The sequence below is a fragment of the Macadamia integrifolia genome, chromosome 11, assembly GCF_013358625.1.
Source record: "Macadamia integrifolia cultivar HAES 741 chromosome 11, SCU_Mint_v3, whole genome shotgun sequence".
Lineage (NCBI taxonomy): Eukaryota > Viridiplantae > Streptophyta > Magnoliopsida > Proteales > Proteaceae > Macadamia > Macadamia integrifolia.
Genome location: NC_056567.1, coordinates 7,138,973 through 7,159,524, shown reverse-complemented (window position 1 = coordinate 7,159,524; position 20,552 = coordinate 7,138,973). Strand labels below are relative to the sequence as shown.

The following is a 20,552-nucleotide window of genomic DNA, read 5'->3' as shown; positions in this document are numbered from 1 at the left end:
ATTAGGGTTAGGCCTGGAGATGAGTGGAAGACACCTTTCAAAACGAAGGATGGCCTCTTTGAGTGGTTAGTCATGCCTTTTGGCTTGTCAAATGAACCTAACGCCTTCATGAGGAAAATGAATCAAGTGCTTCAACCATTCATTGGCAAGTTCCTAATGGTTTACTTTGATGACATCCTCATCTATAGTAAGACTCTGTCTTCCCACTTGGATCACTTACAGAAGGTTTTTCATATGCTCTTACAAGAGAAACTCTATATCAACCTTAAGAAGTGCACCTTCATGAGTGATCAAGTCATCTTCCTAGGATTTGTTGTGTCAACTTAGGGAGTTTCTGCTGACCCTGAGAAAGTGAGAGCAATTGTAGAGTGACCTGAGCCAACTAATGTCCATGAGGTAAGAAGCTTTCATGGCTTAGCCACTTGCTACAGGAGGTTCATCTATCGGTTTAGTTTCATTATGTCTCCTATCACCGATTGTATGAAAATGAAGAAGTTTCAATGGACTAAGAGTGCTACGAAGACCTTTAATGAGATTAAAAAGCTTATAACTGAAGCTCCAGTCCTGTGCCTCCCAGATTTCTTTAAGGTCTTTGAAGTGAATTGCGATGCATCTGGTATTGGGATAATTGGTGTCCTAGGACAAGAGGACCACCATGTTGCCTATTTTAGTGAGAAGCTTAATGAAGCCAGGCAACGATATTCCACATACGACAAGGAATTCTATGCGGTTTTCAATCACTGCGCTATTGGCAACATTACCTTTTACCGTAAGAATTCGTTCTATTATCTGACCACCAGGCTTTGAGATACCTGAGTGCCCAAAAGAAACTTAACCAAAGGGATGCCAAGTGGGTTGAGTTTCTCCAAGAGTACATTTTTGTACTTAAGCACAGACCTGGTGTCGAGAATACTATTGCAGATGCATTGAGCCGGGTGAACATGTTCCTTAGTAGCATCAATGCTAGGAGTCGGGCTAGTGTGCTACTCCAGGCAATGAGTGTAAAGGTTATAGGGTTCGAGCGAGTTAAGGACCAATACCCCACCTATCCTGATTTTAGTGAGCCGTTCACTTCCTTGAGTGAAGGTAACCCAGTCAACCGCTCGGACTACCTACTTAGGGAGGGCTTCATTTTTAAAGGAAGCAAGTTGTGCATTCCCAGGACTTCACTCTGAGATTTCTTGATCTGGGAATTGCATGCTGGGGGAGTCGCTGGCCATTTCGATCGAGATAAGACCATCACCCTTATTGAGGATCGATTCTTTTGGCTAGGACTGAAGAAGGATGTTGCTAGAGTTGTGAGTCAGTGTAGGACATGCTAGACTGCCAAACAACAAAAGCAAAACACGGGTTTGTACACTCCCCTACCTGTTCCCCATTCCCCTCGGCAAGACCTTAGCATGGACTTCATGCTTGGTCTATCAAAAAACTTCGAGGGGCCATGATTTTGTTTGTGGTTGTGGACCGCTTCTCGAAGATGACCTATTTCATCCCATGCTCTAAGACCTCTGATGCATCCATAGTAGCCATATTTTTCTTTAATGAGGTTGTCAAGTACTATTAGTTGCCCCTCACCATAGTGTTCGACAGGGATGTTAAGTTCACTAGTCATTTTTGGAAGACCCTGTGGCGGATGATGGGCACGAATCTCCGTTTCTCCTCAGCTTTCCACCCTCAGACCGATGGTTAAATCGAGGTTATCAATAGGAGCTTAGGGAATTTATTGCGTTGCCTCATAGGGGAACACCTTAGCAGTTGGGATCGAGTCCTTAGCCAGGATGAGTTTGCGTATAATAGTTCTAAGAACCATACCACTGGTCTGTCCCCCTTTGAGATCTGTTTAGGATACTAGCCCCGGGCACCCATAGACATTATCCCAGTCGTGTCTAGTTCCAGGACCTCCCAGTCAGCTGAGTCTTTTGCTCAGCATATATATGATTTGAATGCAGGTATAAGAATATAGATAACACTGAGCAACAAGCAATATAAGTCGAAGGCAGATGTGCACAGAAGGCTATAAGAGTTTCAAGAGGGTGATATGGTGATGGTTAGAATTAAGCCGCAATATTTTGTTAGGGGAAAAACGAGCAAGCTACATGCTCGTAGCACAGGTCCGTTCAAAGTACTCAAGAGGATAGGTGTCAATGCGTATGTTCTTGATCTACCAACTAGTATGGAAATCAGTAATATTTTCAATGTTGAAGACCTAGTCCCATACCATAGTACCTCTACCATTACCTCTTTCTATCCTGATGATTTTGAGGACTTCCCCTTCACCATTGATGAGACTACTGAACCAAACCAACCACTTCCCCCCACCTCATTACCACCTGTGCCTATGGTCACAAGAAGGACTGAAGAGATTGAGAAAATCTTTGATGAGAAGATTGTGTCTACACACACTGGAGGTTCCAGAGAGTTCTTGGTCAAGTGGCGTGGACGTCTGAAAATTGACAACACCTGGATCACAATGTAAGAAGTCCAACAACTCAACTCAGATCTACTTGACTATTACATGAGTTTTAATTCACCGGAGGTGAATTCTTCCAAGCCGGAGAGAGTTGATGGGGACATCAAGATGTATAGCCGAAGGAAGAAGAAGACCCAACATTTTTTGTGGTTGCAGGATTAGAAGAAGGAAGATGAAGAAAGAAGAAGAATAAAGGAAGGCTCGATCCAGCTTTCCCAGCGCTGGATTAAGTCCTCTCCTTCTAAAATTTGCTAAGATTGTGTGGCCGCCACTAAATCTGATAGTTTAGTAGTTTTATTTCCTAGGATTTTATTTATTTGAGTCTTTAAGCTAATTAGAAAACTAAGTGATTATCCTATTGATTTCTTTTTAGAAAGTTTATTTGTTTATGAAATAGCATTCTTAGAATAATCTTTTCTTTTTAGTAATTAATCTCTTATTTATGTAAGGCCATTGGCCACGGTTCTAATTAATGACTGTGACTTGAAAAACATCCAAGGAGCAAAACCCCCACCCCTCTCATGATTCTCTCTCTCTTTCAATCTCGTATTTCTCACTCTCTTTCTTGCCTTTTTCTATATTTATTCTCTCGATTCTCTCTACTCTCTTCTCTTGCCTCCCTCTCTCTCTCTTCCAATTCCCTTTTACTACTACTGTTTACTGTCCACTGCTGTTGAATGTTCTTTGCTGCTGCTGTTTACTGTCTACTACTGTTGGATGTTCTCTGCTGCTGCTGTTATTCTCAATTACTATTGCTGCACTATTGCAGCCTCTGTTTGCAACAACTGAAGGCCATACTACGTGGATAGATCATCACCTGGGTTGCTGCTGATCTCCTTTCAATGAACGGATTACTGCTTGGCACCATCTTCAAATCTGAGCTGTCTTCTTTACTCTCAGACTTGGGCAACAGATAAGTATAAAATAAACCCTCCCATTCCCTCCATTATCCCCTCATTATTTACTCTGTTACTTCCATTAAAACCCACCCCCCCTTTTAGCCATTGCTTAACATTTTTATTTACCACATTGTTTGCCTTATATATTGCTGGTCTTCTTATTACTAGTATAACTGATCTTAGAGCATATAGCATGGGGTTTCTCTCAACTTTTGATGCTTAATAAACTAGTGCTATAACCTAATTTTGATTGCTGCCATGGTCCTTATCCCATGTTTCCCCTTGAAGCTTGAGTGAGTTTATGTGTTTTTCTTCCTAGATTATTACTGCTTTTTGCTACTTTGTTTATTAGTTTCATTCTATATTACATGTTAAATCTTGTTTGCTGAGTTTCTTTTGTCCTGTTTACCCAAGTCCCTTGAGTTAACCCTACCTAGTTAGTTAATCTTGTAGGAAACCTAGTCGCCTAGGAACCCCCTACACCACTAACGCATGTATGCTTACCTCTGGAATGATTATATCTATATTATCTTGCAAGATGTCTTCATAAACAACATCCTCAGAGTCCACAGTTAAATCACTATCTTCATTAGAAATCAACAAGAAACATTTATTTTTACATTTATGACCAGGAAAATATTTTTCATCGCAGTAATAACATTGACCCTTGTCTCTTTTCTTCTTCAATTCCGTTGGAGACAATCTCCAAATTGGAGGTCTACAAATAGAGGTTGGTAAAAGAGGCTTATTGAAAGGAAGTACCAGATGAGTCTGCTGAAATGCACCTTGTGGAATAGAGTGAGAGCCTGTATTGCTGTACTTATTCCAAGGTTTCCTCCAACACTGCTTCAAATCATTATATTTGTCCTCCTGCAGCTTGGCCAAGGCCATAGCTTGTACCAAATAACAAGGTTGAGCCACTAATAATTCCTTCCTCAACTCGGGTTTTAGACTAGATTTGAAAAAACTTATGAAAAAAATCCTCTGATAAGCCATGAATCTGAGTTGATATTTCCTCAAATTGGGCCTAGTATGCTGCTACCGTAGCCACTTGTTGCACTTTAGCCAATTTTCCTTTAGGATCTTCATAGATTGATGTACCAAACCTAAATTTGAGAGCTTGTAAAAATCGAGGCCAAGAAACAATCAATTTATTAGAATGCATCCATTGAAACAAAGAAAGTGCAGGTCCCTCCATATGAAAAGAAGATATAAGAATCCTCTGGTCTTGTGGTGTCTGATGGAACTCAAAGAACTGTGTAGCTTTGAAAACCCACGCAACTACATTTGTCCCATCAAATCTTGGTACATCAAGCCTCATAGATCTACCCATAGAAAACTGATTAGGAGTTGCTGGAATTATCAAACCCTTATGTCTTGTTTCATCTTCAGTTGTAGAAGCACCATTAATGGATTGTAAAGAATCCAATCGAACATTAACATTAGACATGAATTGTTGTAGGGTACTACGGATCTCTGAAAAATTGGCTTCAATGCTTTTCTTGAATTCAGTTAAATCTTGGAGTCGAGCATATTAAAATGATAGCAAAGTCTTAATTGCTTCATCTATCTTGGTCAATCGAGTTCCTTCCGCTATGAGTTGCAGTTGTTGGTACCCTCCTAACTCTTCTCCTACTCACTGTATTATCTGTTGTCCATGAGGCTTCTTGGTGAACTTGTGCTCGGTGTTTTCACCAAAAATATTACAAGTACCAGGGGTTACTTACCGTATTCTTGGATGTTATAATCTTTTTGTAACGCATTGACCCCATTAACCTTGCATAATATTATCCTCTTTAGCCCATTGGCCTCAAAGCTTTAAAATGTATTGTATCATGTTAACGGGGCTATGGGTTATTAGCTAGGTCATTAATCTTCCTTAAACGATGTGGGACTAAAGTTTACACACCTTCACCGATCTCTTAAAGTCCCAGATACCTTTAAGAACTTTATTCAAGCCATCTAAGATGAACATATTACATATTAAGATTTCATTAGTTTGAGGGACTAAGTATTAAGTGGTTATACCGATGCTCTAACCTATTTAGAAATAATACGTGAAAAAAAAAAAAAAAAAGCAAAACTAAGAAGAGACACATACAAATTAAACTAAACTAAATAATTCATGCAAAAGAAGAAACTAAGAAGCAAAGCTAGAAAACAAACTTAAAGTGCAAAGACTGATCTCCTATCTCAAATGAAAATTACCAATGAGAATTTTAAAATTATGCAATAAGTAAAAAAATTTAAATTTCTAAGCAATAGCATAACACACTAAGGAAGAGCGATGAAGAAAATTTTACAATTGGGCTCATTTACTAAAATATTATGCATTCTAAAGAATGAGACAATTGTCAACTTTAGCCAAGGTTCATTGGGAGTTCAAACCATCATATGAAAGGCTATCCTACATAAGCTTCGTTAGCAATCAATAAAAATACATTAGTAATTTAAAATATTGAATTCTAAATTAAGCAAAAATCACTTTGTATTAATATGTCAACAATGTAGCTTATGAAAATCCCAAACTGGTATAGTTATATCTTGACCAAGTATTTAAGCTGAATAAATATTAAATCAACTTAGAAGATAAATCCATTTAATACATAGTTGGAGGGATAAAGGGGAATTAATCAGATTGGTTCAAGCTATCAGACACCTAAGTCCGAGTGCAAATTATGAGCAAAGTGATTCCTCATAAAACATTAAATAGAGAAGACAAAATGATTAACAAAATAGAAGTGATTGCTCATAAAGCATTAAATACACGGGAGGTCGAAAGTATTGAAGGATTAAAGCTTCACTGATGAGTATAAGTAGGGTAGAGGGGGAGAAGTTTTCATTCACCGCACGATCTCACCGCCTGATGAAAGAGTCGAGAGACCTCACCCCATCTCCTTCACACCCTCAAGTGGTGAACGGATTCTTATTCACTGTTGGCTTAGACAAACTTGGTCCAAAAGTCAGTGCATACTCCACAAACTAAATCATTAATTTTGAAAAGTGGTGTTAATGTAGCCCACCAGTACTGGTACTTAACTACTTCATCAGGGACACTTGCTGGCTACGTAGAGAAGTTTGATAGGCTTGGAAATGTGACATATGTCTATATAAGGATGAAGAAAACCCACCTTACCCCAGATAATTGATAAATCTCACTTAGGGTTTAAAACCCAGAATCGAGATCCGGATCAATCCTAATTGATTCTAATCTAATCTGGTTCAGCCTTGGAGTTTTCATATTCCAGATATCTAGGGTTTTTTCTTCTAGAATGGACCCAAACTGGATTCGAGAGAGTCGAGCAAATTCTTAGGAACATGATGTCATTTCAAAGTTCAGATTTAAATTTTAGGTAAGGGTTTTTCTTTTGGGAAGTTTTCATACACCCATTTGTAGAATCGAGATCCGGATCAATCCTAATTGATTCTAACCTAATCTGGTTCAGCCTTCGAGTTTTCATATTCCAGATATCTAGAGTTTTTTCTTCTAGAATGGACCCAAACTGGATTCGAGAGAGTAGAGCAAATTCTTAGGACCATGATGTCATTTCAAAGTTCAGATTTAAATTTTAGGTAAGGGTTTTTCTTTTGGGAAGTTTTCATACACCCATTTGTAGAGGATATAAAGTCATAATTATTCTTCCAAATAGTTCATTAAAAAAAAAAAATTATCCTCCCTATAAATGAAGCTGTCATTGCCCAAATGTTCCATCCAACAAATTTGTTCTTATGGTTTAAGGAGGACTAAGTTTTCCTAGATCCTCAGTTACCATTCACCACCGGTGTGGGATAGGTAGGAGAAGGAATCGAGAAGGTATTTTAGGAACATACTAAAACTCTATAGGGTTTGTAAACCCTAAGATGGTGGGTGAACCATCATCTATAGGTGGAAGAAAAATTTCTCTTATGAAAACTCTCTCTCTCTCTCTCTCTCTCTCTAACTGTTTTGTGAGATGGGTTGGAAAGGTTACCACTTGGGTAAAGGAACGGGACTCATCTAGAGTGCGGGATCTACATCCATGGATAGTGTGAGATGAAGTGGAGAGGTTACGACGTGGGAAAAGGATGACTCCTTATTTTAATCTTGAGAAAATGTTTTCTATGGGAAGATGTAGCCCTTGCACCTAGACATATGATTGGGGGGGGGGGGATGACCAACTCTCCCACTATGAAAGGGAAAATGACTTTTCTGTGAATACTCTCTCACCTTGGCCCTTACAGATGCACAAGAATTACTCCCCCATAGAAACACTTTTCCTCTAACTTGACATGGCCAAAGCCTACTATAAACTTGAATGGGGTGCGTGAAAGCTATTTTTGAGTTTTTGGGCTTTGATGAGAAATAGTGTTATCTTATTAGCTACCTAGTAAGCTCCTCTTCCTTTTCCATCAAACTAAAAGGTTCTGCTTTTGATTTCTTTGAACCGTCGAGAGAAGGATGCCCCTTGAGCCCTTTCTTGTTCATCATGGCTGTGGAAGGCCTTTCCCACCTTCTCACTACCTACGGAGACCTCAACCTATTTAAGGGAATCAAAACTTCCAGATATGCTTCTAAAATCTCTCATCTATATTTTGTTGATGATACATTCATCTTCTGCAATGCTTCACATGAAGATATTTCTACCATTTGATGCATTTTAGACCTTTTTGCTTACCTGTCAGGGTTAACTATTAATCTGGATAAGAATGATCTTGCTTTCAACTCCAATGTACCTATTGATGTCAGGTTATCTTTGAACAGTGCTCTTGGAATTAAGGAAATGAGTTGTGACTCCTCCTAAGTCCTACCTTAGGACTTGTCTCTTCCATCATAGGGCAAAATCCCGTTCTTCCAACCAGGTGGTCAAAAGAGTGGAATTGAAACTTGGATTATGGAAAGCTAAATTTCTCTCTTATGCTAGCAAGACAATTCTTGTCCAATCTGCTCTCTTCTCAATTCCATCTTATTTGATGTTTTGTTTTACCTTTCTTAAAGTGTTGTGTAGGAAATTCGATTCCACATACTTGCATTTTTTAAACGGAAACTCGGACAAGTTCAAAAAAATTCATCTCATTGGATGGCATAAAATATGCTTACCCAAATTTCAGGGAGGCCTTGGAATTCGTCATTCAGAGACTCAAAACAAAGCCTTACGTGTGAAACTTAGATGGCGCCTCCTCATAAATGAGCATTCTTTATGGACACAGATCTTGAAAGCTAAATACTTCCCTAACAGGTCAATATTTGTATCAACAAACTCTGTGTAAAAGAGGATTGATTTGTTGGAACAACATTGTAAGTATCCTCCCAACTCTCCAAAAAATGATCTTCTTAAAAATTGGCAATGGTAAGGACACAAAATTTTGAACTGATCCGTGGATCAAATCCATTCCCACCTCTTCCCTTACAAACTTCATCTTTTTCAAAAACCATCCTCCACACTTCTTGAAAGTTAATGATTTTATGTTGGGGGCTGAATGGAATGTTAGTTTGTTAAATTCATTATTCCCTGTTTCCTTAACTAACAAGATCCTTCGAATTCCTATTTCTGATAATAATGATAAATGGTGGAGTCTCCTCTCAAAACATGGATCTTTCTCCACTAAAATAGCTGTCAAATTTCTCAAATCTAGTATTTTTACTAACTCCAATGGATCCTCAAATAGGTGTACTTGCATAACTCCATGCTCGCACTGGTGGCTCTATTTATGGAAGCTTAAAATTCACCATAAATTTAAACTTTTCTTTTGGAGAATAGCACATGAAGGAATCCCCACTAAAGACATTCTAAGAAAATTGGTGGATATTGACCCTATTTGTAGTTTGTGTCACAACTAACATGAGAATACTTGGCATGTCTTCCTCTCTTATGAGTTCTCAAAAAGGATATGAGTTGCTGGTCCTTTGGGCCTTAAAAAATTGAACTATTAAATGGTTATTCCTTTTCAAACTTAATCATGTTTTTCTTTAATTCTAACACCATTCCTTCAAATAAATTGGATTTCATTTTCAGTGTTTTTATTGTTATGTGTTACTACATTTGGAAACACAGGAACCAAGTCTCCTTTAAACATGCTAGACCCAATCCGTATATCATACTACAATAGGTAGAGTACTGGATCTCTAATGGCATCCCCAAACACTCTGATGAACGATAGGTGACCCTACACTAACCTAGACAATAACCCCTTATCTCAATCAAAAAGCTCTAATTTGCACAGGGACCATTGATAACACCAAAAACATTTCTAGCTGGGCTGTTTTGCTTATAACCAAAGGGAAGTGTATCTTACTTTATATTAATTATATGCTAACAAGCAAAACTCTTGAGACAACAACAAGGAGCCTACTATATGGGATAAACTAAGCTAGGAAAAAAGGATGGGAGATAGATGAAATCTGGAGTGATACAAGGGAGTTGGAGAATATCATGTTTCCTGACAGCACAAACTTATGGCCACGATGCGCAATACCCCTCTTGTTGGAATAAACTGAAGTTTTGTTACAAAAGTAACAATGACCTAATTTTTTCGGTCAAAGCCTTAGTCCACAGGGCTATGAACTTGAAAACACTAATTAGGGATCTTAATATCTTGATGGACACTTATTTTAGTAGTTAATAATATTTTTTTTTTCTTCTGATAAAAAAAATGTTCTATTTTTCAAATCTTCTTATAAACTATTATTTTCATCATCCAGGGAAAAATTATTTAAATTTCAATGAAAACAATCCAACAGTGGGTCCGAAATCTTCCATCTTCCATAGGTATCTCTATTCACTCCCTTTCCTTTCAACTTCAGGCTATGTTTGGTAGCCGAGAAAAGAAAAGAAAAGAAAAAATTCAAAAACAATTGAATTTGAGGAAATAGATAGACACATCAAAAAATCATTTTGTAATTATGAGTTTTATCTTATTATGTATTTTATACATTTTTATTTTATTTTCTTTTCTTGGCTACCAAACATAGCCAAGGCTTAAAACAGACTCCTTCGATGAGATACATCCAACAATGGGACCCATTCATTTGTGCGATGCACAATTTTTTCCCTTTCTTTAGACACTAAAATTAAGGAAACAAGTACGGATCAGTCTTTACAAAGCTAGTCATCGTTGGACCAAATCAATGCAATAATAGAAGTAGGGTGGTCAATTCAAGGCCCGCACCGGTAGGCCTGACCAAGCCCGACACATTTATGGCCCTACTTGGACTGATGTGTTTATAAATAGGTAGTACATAGTGCAAGGGGTAAGCCCGATGTGCCTCCACACGTTTAGCCCGATAGTTTACAAGCTCGACTTGGCCACTTTAGCCCGATCGTTTATATGGATATTTTGATTTTTTTGGGATAGATTAGGGTATATATTGATATTTTTTTCAATTATTTGATTGTAATTAAGTATAATATATTTTCAAAATTGTTGATGATTCAACAAAATAAATTAAAGTATCTTAAATCTAAGAAAAGTAAAGACCGTTTAAGGCCCGTTTAAGGCTTTATTGGTACATTACCTGTTTAAGGCTTGATTATAACCTGATTAAGAGAAACCCAATTAAAGCCCGAAACCCGACCGAGCCCGACACGACACTAACTGAGACCGTCTCATTCCTTAAATAGATAGGTCATCGTCCAAGAACATAGGCCCGTCAAGCCAGACTGAGACTCGGCTTGACTGATTGACACCCCTAAATAGAAGTGTCTCCTCAAATCTAACTGTCGTGAAGTAGCAGGAACGATTCCTCTCTAGCGTGCAAGTGTGCCCAACTTGCTTCCGCTGAATGCCAATACCCAGACATGCAACTTAAGTGTTGTATAGCCATTGGATGTTCGTTGGACACCTTCACGCATTGGAGAGGATCTAGGTCCGGAGTAGAGGTGGTGCACATATAGTTCATGATTCTCTTTCTCTCTCTCTCTCTCACACACAAACACACACATATCCGTCAAGATATGATTCTTTGATCTTATTAAAAAGAAAAGTAATTCTTTGACAAATTCTCATTAGAGTGTCTTGTCCTCATGATGCCTAAAGTAATGCATATTTTTTTCGTAATTAAAGAAGTTTTCCTTCACCACTCAGTGACGTGCAAATTGAAGGGACATCATCTCTCATGCCCTCACCCTACCCCTGAGTGACTTGGATCCCCGCGATGGATGGATTTTCATTCACATCGGTGTGGGGAAATTAGATCCTTTTTTCAATAAGATGAATCATTATTTTCATTAACTACTAGATATTTACACACACAAAAAAAAAATACTAAAATTGAAAATTGATTCTTTGTTCTATTGGAAATATTATCTTCCTATCATATTATGACTACATTACCGTGAGGCCAATTTGGGGGAGGCATACATGCATCTAATTAGCGTAGGGTAATCTTTTCGCCCCCCTCATGTGCAAAGAGGTAGGATTTAGATTTTCTCTAGTGCGGGAAAGAGCCCAACCCACATCAAGCCACTTGAAGCCCTTGAGGTACATACCAAGGTGGGTCTGGATCCTTTCTAGTGCTGAAGTTGGATCCTCTCACCTTGCGCACATTGGTAGTGCACATACGCATTAAACACATTTGAAAGAATCTGATTCTATGTCAAGGTGGGTGCTCAAGATATTCCCAACTGTCGGATATGGTTGGACTCTCTAGGGATCAAAATCCGAGAACAGTTTCAGTTCATGTATGAGAATGTACAAGAACAGTTCTGATTCGTGAATATAGAATCATTTTTCTCTTTCTTCATTTAATAGATTTTATATCTACGGATTATGAGTGTACAAGGACATTGTCGTAGTGGCACGACTGGTAGCAAAAAAAAAAAAAAAAGGCAAAAAAGGAAAAAAATGGGAAAAATGCTGCTTCGTTGAAGCTACTGGAGTACGGTAAACGGCTCTTAAAGAATCCGAAAGGGCAGACCATTTTTTCCCTTTAATTTAATAGGCTAAATTAATACTGTCCAGACTCCAGACTCCATACGCGGCGTTGGTAGATGCGCACGTTAAGTAGATTCTTTTAAACGGTCCTCAAATTATTCTTCCCAATCTACCCTCTAGCTACATTTCGAGAGAGAGAGAGAGAGACACGAGGCCAGAGGATTTTAGGATTTTGATCTTTTCTCGGCTGTTCTCTCTCTCTATATTGGACACGTCAGGGCCAGGACACACGTTAAGGACGAAGGAATCAACCCAATCGAATATTCAACAAGACTTATCTCCACCCACTACCCATTCTTCATTTCATCAAATAAAATAGATTCCTCATGTACGCGACGCACCGCCATCGAGAGCATCCCCACACCCTTCCTATCCCTTCAGAAACTCTCTTTCCATGATTATTCTTTGTTTGATTCCATGTACTAGGATCCCATTCCAAACCTTCCATCGGATCTCTCTCTAATCTTCTTCTTCTTCTTCTCCCTCTCTTCATCCTTCTCCATATTCTTAATTTTAATTTCCTCTCTCTAATTATCGTTTAACAGAAAAGGTATGGAAGATTATGCAGACCAAATGCAGAGATGTCGAGATTATGTAGAAGCCCTTCAGGAAGAACGTCGTAAGATTCAGGTCTTCCATCGCGAACTTCCCCTCTGCATCGAGCTTGTAACCCAAGGTATTTCACCTTAGATCTCTCGTTTTCTTTGATTTTCTTTCCTGGGTTCTTAATCTAAGAACACGTGAAGGATGATTTTAAGATGGGTTTGGGTTTAGATGGCTCATTTTTGGTTCTGGGCTTCTCTGTTTTTACAGCCATCGATGCTTGCCGGCAACAACTTGGGAACGCCGGTAGAACAGAGTATTTCCCAGGAAGATCTGATAGTTCAGAGCAAACATCAAGCGAAGAAGGACCCGTGTTAGAGGAATTCATCCCTCTAAAGAGAAGCTCATCATCCTCCTCCTCCGAAGAAGAATCAGAACACAATCCTAAATCCAAAGACAGAAACGATAAATCCCTTAAGAAGATTGACTGGTTAAGATCCGTTCAGCTTTGGAACACAAACCCAGATCCATCCCCTAAGCAGGTTCAGGTTCAGGTTCATTACCTTAAAGATTCCATTTTTCTTTCCCTTATTTTCCCCCTGTTGAAGAATTAAAATTCTAAATCAAAGAAAATTTGCAGGATCAAACTGAAAGAAAGGCCTCAGTAATTGAAACTGATAAAATTGGGGGTGCATTTCACCCTTTTCAGAGATCTGTTTCTACGATTCCATCTTCCGGCCAAAAGATTTCTGTAAGCTCTACTACTACCACTACTACAACTACAACAACTACTACTGATGCAGAAGGTAATGGAGGTTTATCAGATAATAATGAAGGAGGTGGTAGTGGCAAAAGAGAAGAGAAGGAAGGGCAGTCACAGAGGAAGCCCAGGCGAAGTTGGTCACCAGAGCTTCATCGTCGATTCTTAAATGCACTTCAACAACTGGGTGGTTCTCATGGTATGTCTCTGCAAAATCAAAATGAAATCTTCTTTAGGATCTTTTAGACTTTAGAGGATCTCCATTGACATAGACTGAGAGACCCTTTTGGTTTTTTTGATTCTCCAGCTGCAACGCCTAAACAGATTAGGGAGTTGATGAAGGTCGATGGGCTTACTAATGACGAAGTCAAAAGTCATTTACAGGTTTGTAAATTTGTTAATTAACATAATCTAATCTAATCTAATTTAATCTCTCTATTAGCAATTCTTTTATGGTTTTGGTTTGTTTAAAATTTAATTAAAAACGGGAATTAAGAAAAAGCGTAGCCGTGGAGAATCGAAGATTCCATGAACGTCGGCGGAGTTCTCCACTTTTCTTATTTAAAAAAAAAAAAAAAAATTGGCCTTTTCCGATTGGTTATCACCCCACTTTCAAATTCCAATCAATATGAAGGGACTTGGCGGTGGGGACTGGGGCCTAACAACTGCTTAGCATGGGATGCCTGAGAACACTTGGTACGCGTCTTGAAAGATTTTCAGTTATCCGGTTCACTGCAGCGGTTACAGACGATTTTCAGACTAACAGTTAGATTCTTTTCTGTTGGTTTCTTTTAAATGAGATTGTATCAAGATAAAATATATCGGAATTGACTGTAACCGTGGGATTATCCCATGGTTTTATTTCAATTCCCTATGCATTTGGTTCATGCCAGATGTCAATCAATCTATCTAGTGGTGTGCCTCTACGTCAAACAGGTTGGTCAAAAAGCTACGCTATCCCCTTGGTTGGATTCTTAGGGCTTTTCTAGGTTTGGGATATGGCTCCTCTCCTTAGCGTCCATTGGATGAGTATTACATGATGAGATGATGATCTAATGGTTTAATTGACATGTGATTAGGCCATGTGGCACAATTAGATCATCGCCTTGCCATGATTGACATGTGGTATCGTCACATGACACCATTGGATCATCCCCTTACGTTGATGTAGTGGCCATGGGATTAGGTTACGATTTTTTTTTTTTTTTTCAAGGGGAAAAATGCTGCCTGGGATAGTCTTGTCCTCTTTTCCCTTAATTGGGTTCTACACTGATGCAATGGTCATGTGACCAGATTCTCAACCATTTTTGGTTTAAGGGAATAGTCATAGTCCTGCCCTAATTGGTCCTTTTGCTTGTCCAGTGGCCACGCAACCAGTAGCAATCTTCATCCCTGTTAAAAAAAAGATTTGTGTATAAATTTATTTATTTATTTATTTTGAACTTGTCCATTAATTTACCTTTCAATTTTTGAAATTTGATGTGAAAAGGGTCTGTTTGGTTTCTCTAATTTATTTGATTGCGTACTATTTTGTGACAGAAATATCGTTTACATACGAGACGACCCAGTCCGGCAGGGATTCCTAATGGTAACAACCTGCAACAGCCTCAGTTTGTGGTGGTGGAAGGCATCTGGGCTCCTCCGCCGGAATATGCTGCTGCGGCGGCATCGACTGTGAAGGGGGAGATGAATGGGGTTGCAGCTAATAGAGTCTATGCTCCGGTAGCTTCATTACCACATCCGCCGCCTCCGGCAACGGTGAAGCAATCACAGCGATCTCCCTCTCACCTGGAAGACAGGGGGGGCCAATCAGGCGACGAGAAGGGTCATTCCAATTCCCCAACTTCGTCTTCCTCCATCCATACTACCACAGCTTCAGCAGCTTTATGATTTTGATTTTGCATGTGAATACTGAAGACTATAGAGTGTAATAACAAATTGTACTCATTAACATGGAAGGAAGATGGGGCAATGACGGACCACATTTAGTTGGGATGAGGTTGAGTTTGTTATTATTGAAGATGTAACTATGTCTTTAGAGTCTAGATTTTGGTTTATCTTTCTTCTTGTGTAAGAAAAGGTTAACTAACACATTATCTCTTATTGTTCTTTTCTTGTCTTCTGAGATCATAAAATTTGGAAAACCATGACATTGTTTGTTGCAGCACTGAAGAAGGATATTGGGTTTTGCCCAAAAAAAAAGAAAAAGATATTGGGTTTTGAAAAAGATGGTAGAATATTGTATGAATTCGGGTTGAAACAACAAGGATTTGGCTCTTCTGTGGCGCAACACAGTAACGCCTTGGGCTGTGTGTGACTACCTTGGGCTTCGTGTCAAAATGTTTCTGACCGTTGGATGTTCGTCGGACACTGTGTTGCACCACATAGGACTTCAATCCCACGAAACGGATTTGGCTTCTCTGTGGCGCAACACAGTGTCGCACATCCAACGCTCAGAATGCCTTGGGCTGCGTGTGACCATCTTAGGCTCCGTGTCAAGGCGTTTCTGACCGTTCGATGTGCGATGGACACTGTGTTACGCCACAAAAGACCACGAAACAAGTATCAATTTGAATAGATTTAAATGATACTAAAACATGAGCCATTGTAGACAACTCCAACTTGGGGTTGAGTGATTAGGAAATTAAAGAATTTTGCATTTTTTTTACTTGGTCTTTAGGGTTGGTGGTCAAAATTACTTTCGTACCTTTTGTTTTGAAGCTCACTTGGTTTAAACAATGAATCAAACTCTCCACAACATGCTTAAAGAATTAGGGAATAAAAGTAAGACATTGCTTGTGGTAGTGCTGAAGAAGGATATACCAATATTTGGTTTTGGAAGAGAGATATGATAGAATCACATGGGCTATATTTTATTCATGGATGCTTCTTTTATATATATATATATTTTTTATTTGATAGGAGGCTGCTTCTACTTGTGTTTTTTTGGTAAGAGATCTGTTCAACTCCTAACATGAGTACTCCAAGTTGATGATAAATAAATCTCCTTTCTACAAAAGAAAAAATGGTAGCTGGGGATGGGGGTGAGGGTGGGGGGGGGGGCGCAGATGATGACCAACCAGATGTAATTGCGAATGAAATCTTCTAAAGTTTGGTTGTATTAACCCGACAGCCTCAAACTGAATCTACGATACAATGATCATCATTTTTAGTTCTACATTTACCTAGCAACAAGGAGGTATTGTGTACATATTCTAAAGATTTATCAGCACCATCTGACAATATATACTTCTTTATTTTTTTATGAATAATAAGAAAAAAAATGAAGAAAATACAACATCAAGCTCATCACTTACCACTACATTCATGATTCAACTGCTTAAACATAATGTGACATGATAGGAATCTAACCAACTGCACATGTTCGCACTACACTTGCATCAAATTGTTTAAGATTATTACATAATATAAAAATGTCAAGAAATAATTTAAAAGACCCCCAAGGCCACGCCACACTATTGGTCTTTGGAAACAGATACGCCAAGCCAGTAGATGAGTCCGTGACCATTTGCAACACCTCATACTTATTCTGCCACTATGGTTTCTTGAGCAAGGACCCTGATCATTTCCCTTTCAACCTTGTCCCCTTATATCCAAAACCAAAACCAGCACAAAGTGAACTGCCACATATGGATAAATAAAAACAACCTTCTTCAGCTATATAAACATTAAAATTCCAAACTATATACATTACTGGAGGATCTTGAATTAGGTCATCAATAAAATCCGAAGAAATTTTACCAATAAAAAAGAAGGATTAGGAATGTCAAAACCTACAGATAAGGCTAAAGTCCATCGGTTAACAACTTAACATTAATACTAATTTGGTGGTATCCTTATCAGCAGTATTAATTGGGTAAAAATAAATAATCCAAGATCCCAATTACTGATGCTGGCTTCATATGATAATCCCATTGTCCCCCTTCTAGATCATCCACCAAAAAGGCAATATTGATGTGAAGGCTAAGTCATTGTCTAAGGCAATATTGATGTGAAGGCTAAGTCATTGTCTAAGTATCTATTAAAAAAAAAAAAAAATCATTTTCTATATACTAACCTGACCAGACCAGGTAAACAATATTACTAAAAGGGAATTGAATCCCAACAAAGAGAAAGACAAAAGATAGGAATATATTATAGTGCAAGTTTAATGTTGGTTGATTTAAAGATTCCCCTCTGTTTAAATATGTGCATATGATAGGATTGGTATCTTGACAAACCCACAAGAATATACCTTGTTATGTTACAAAAGAAAGCAATAATGCTATATGAAATCTTTCATTAAATTCAATGAATGGACCGCTAACTTTGTCTTCCATCCCAAAAAACCAAAAAATGAAAAAATAAAAAAAAAGAGCCACCAACATGGTCCCCTCCGAATATTCTAGGTACCTACACTATCCATTCCTCATGCTCTAATTAGGTATATATATCTTATAAAAAGGTAGCACCCATGTGAGGTTTATATTCTGCAATTTTTTAAGTCCACTTCTAAGCAAGGAACACAAGGGAAATATTCTGATTCTAAAACCTAAATTACCCACACGCAAAAAAAAAAAAAAAAAAAAAAAAGAAGGTCAATATTTTTTGTTCAAGAGCATAGTTAGCAAATTCGGATTCGGGAATTATTCGGAATAATTCGATTGATTAATTTAAGAATTCGGTCAAAAAAGCGAATATGACGTTTTGTTTTTTGTTTTTTTTTTTTTTTAAATATTGTTTAAGTGGATCGAATAATTCGGTTTAATTCGGTTCAGCCCGAATTATTTGCGTTTTAAATTCAAATTAGTAAAATTCACGTTTTTTACCGAATTTTATTTTTAATTCGGATTCGGTTAGAATTTTTGATTTAATTCGAAAAAATTCGATTCGACTGAATAATTCACGAATTATTCGGCCGAATTACTAACTAGGTTCAAGAGTGGAGGGTGCGTAGAAACCTCCCACTCTTTGCATCTTTTCTCACCACGCGAAATGATAAGTTTATTCATAGGAGGGAGATAGAGATAGGGAGTCACGATTGCACCCTCCACCCCAAAAAGAGAATATACTTCTAGAAAGGGGTATTCATAGGGTTGTCACGTCAATTTAGTGTTAAGTTTAAATTAAGGTGACAACCCTTTGATGACACCATCTCATCTTCTCCACTACTTGACCTCTATAGGACGTGAGATGAGTGATGAGGTGAGAGGGAAATGAAAGAGAAGAGAATAATGAGGAGAGGCGGAGGAAAGAGAAACAAAAGAGATAGGAAGGGGTTTTGTCCCCTTTCAGTTGTGTTTTTGAAACACACAAAATTTACTTCGATTATATGTTTCTCAAAGATTATGTTTCAAATGACAAAAGAACATAGAAACTAACTGCTCTTACTAAACATGTTTCTGTTCTCATACTATTTAAAATACTCTAAAGAACATTACCAAACAAATTTCTCATTAGAAAGGGAATAGAAAACACTAGACTTTGGCATTAAGCCTGACACTACTACTTAGTCCACCTTGCTAATTTACTCTTTACACAAGTCATGCAGAACTAAATAGCAATCTTCTAAATTAAATAGAGGCTATGGAACAACTTTAGATCTCTCCTTATCAGGCTGCCTTCCTCCGTGGTAACTAAATTTCTGATAACATTATTATTTGTAGGGAAATAATGTATTTCATGGAAAATAAAGAGGAAATTGCACTCCCCTCCTCCCCCCTAAGCTTTGCATTAATATCAAACACCTCCCCTCTACCTTGAAATCTATCACCGTCACCATCCCCTAAGCTTCCAAGATGCTTACTTCTGAAGCCTTAATGGCTCATTAACTCACAACCTAAAAACGTGGAGGGAGAGAAAGAAAGGAAGAATAAGAAAGGGAAAAGAGGCTTAGAGCTTGGGGTTGGCGTCCACACTTGCTTAATCTAAGTAGGTGGTTCATCTCAACCTCTCCCTCTTCATTTTCATGTTCTTAATATACCTAGGTTTTGGGTTTTCATTGCGTTTGGGGCCAAAACCTAATGCCAGAGTTTGGGATTTGAATGGACACACCTCCTTGTGTTTGTAAAATCCCAATGCATACCCACCAACCCAAGAACCATGCCTAACAAGCATAAGATAAGTGGCTTGACCAACTTTGTAGGGTTTCGGACGTAGATTCAACTGGATATTTCGATTCCGCTATTAGAAATACGGTTTGATAGGTTTGAATGAAATTTAGATTGACCCTCTGAAATCTTTACAGACTAAAATGACTTTAACTAGGTGGTGGTTGGGGTTTGAGATGAAGTATAGTCTTTGGATTTCCACCGATCGATCACCACTGATAAATTTACGGTGACACCGATTGATGGACAATTTATTAGACTTTTGAAGTTATTGATCCATCGGTTGTTGAGAATAATGGTGGGACTTGATCCACCAGTGGCATCTACATGTGGATTCTACTGCTGAACTTCAACTTTATAAGGTGAATAATTCTCTGACCTACCAATGGGACCTACAAGTGGGTCTTGCTAAAATTGTTGTTGAATCCAGTTTTGGGACTTTTTGGGGACCTTACTTGTCACACCCCGTTCACACTGAACCGGGCCAGTGACCGAGTTAACTCCGGTTAACCCAAACCTGCCAGGATCATCAGATACTGTATTCCACCACAGCATACGCACAACTAATATAAGTTCATCATATCAGCGAAAGACTAAGTTTTACCTGTGAATAAATCCCATATACTTGATACCCGAATTGTGATACAATAATTATATACATGTGGGCCCGAACGCATGATATATACACAAAAAGAATAAAATTCAAATATCAAGTACATAAGGAAATCCACCAAAACAATCAGAGTACACAGATCGGCTCGGTATCAAGGCTGGAGCTCAGCTCGGCATCAAGGGTCGTGCCCAGCTCGGCATCACATAGAAGAGCTCAGCTCGGCCTCATAAGTGGAGCTCAGCACGGC

General features: G+C 38.4%; 1 protein-coding gene across 4 annotated transcripts; it reads left to right on the top strand.

Moving 5' to 3' along the window:
- The first annotated feature begins 12,549 nt into the window (after positions 1 to 12,549).
- LOC122093244 (transcription factor HHO3-like) lies at positions 12,550 to 15,691 on the top strand. 4 transcript variants are annotated; one of them, XM_042663528.1, is made up of 5 exons: positions 12,550 to 12,955; positions 13,093 to 13,379; positions 13,460 to 13,781; positions 13,890 to 13,966; positions 15,122 to 15,691. In XM_042663528.1, the coding sequence occupies exons 1-5, from the start codon at positions 12,832 to 12,834 to the stop codon at positions 15,470 to 15,472; spliced, it is 1,161 nt and encodes a 386-aa protein (XP_042519462.1). In that variant the 5' UTR covers positions 12,550 to 12,831; the 3' UTR covers positions 15,473 to 15,691. The 4 variants fall into 4 exon arrangements, with proteins under 4 accessions (XP_042519462.1, XP_042519464.1, XP_042519463.1 ...); XM_042663530.1 differs by having other exon boundaries at positions 12,552 to 12,955; positions 13,093 to 13,370; positions 13,463 to 13,781; XM_042663529.1 differs by having other exon boundaries at positions 12,555 to 12,955; positions 13,093 to 13,376; positions 13,463 to 13,781.
- The last annotated feature ends 4,861 nt before the right edge of the window (positions 15,692 to 20,552 follow it).

Bases quoted from the DNA above. Each gene is read 5' to 3' on its own strand.
- LOC122093244 (XM_042663528.1), top strand. From the start codon at position 12,832: ATGGAAGATTATGCAGACCAAATGCAGAGATGTCGAGATTATGTAGAA. The intron at 13,380-13,459 runs CATTACCTTAAA...AAAGAAAATTTG, and splicing joins AGCAGGTTCAGGTTCAGGTT to CAGGATCAAACTGAAAGAAA. The intron at 13,782-13,889 runs GTATGTCTCTGC...TTGATTCTCCAG, and splicing joins ACAACTGGGTGGTTCTCATG to CTGCAACGCCTAAACAGATT.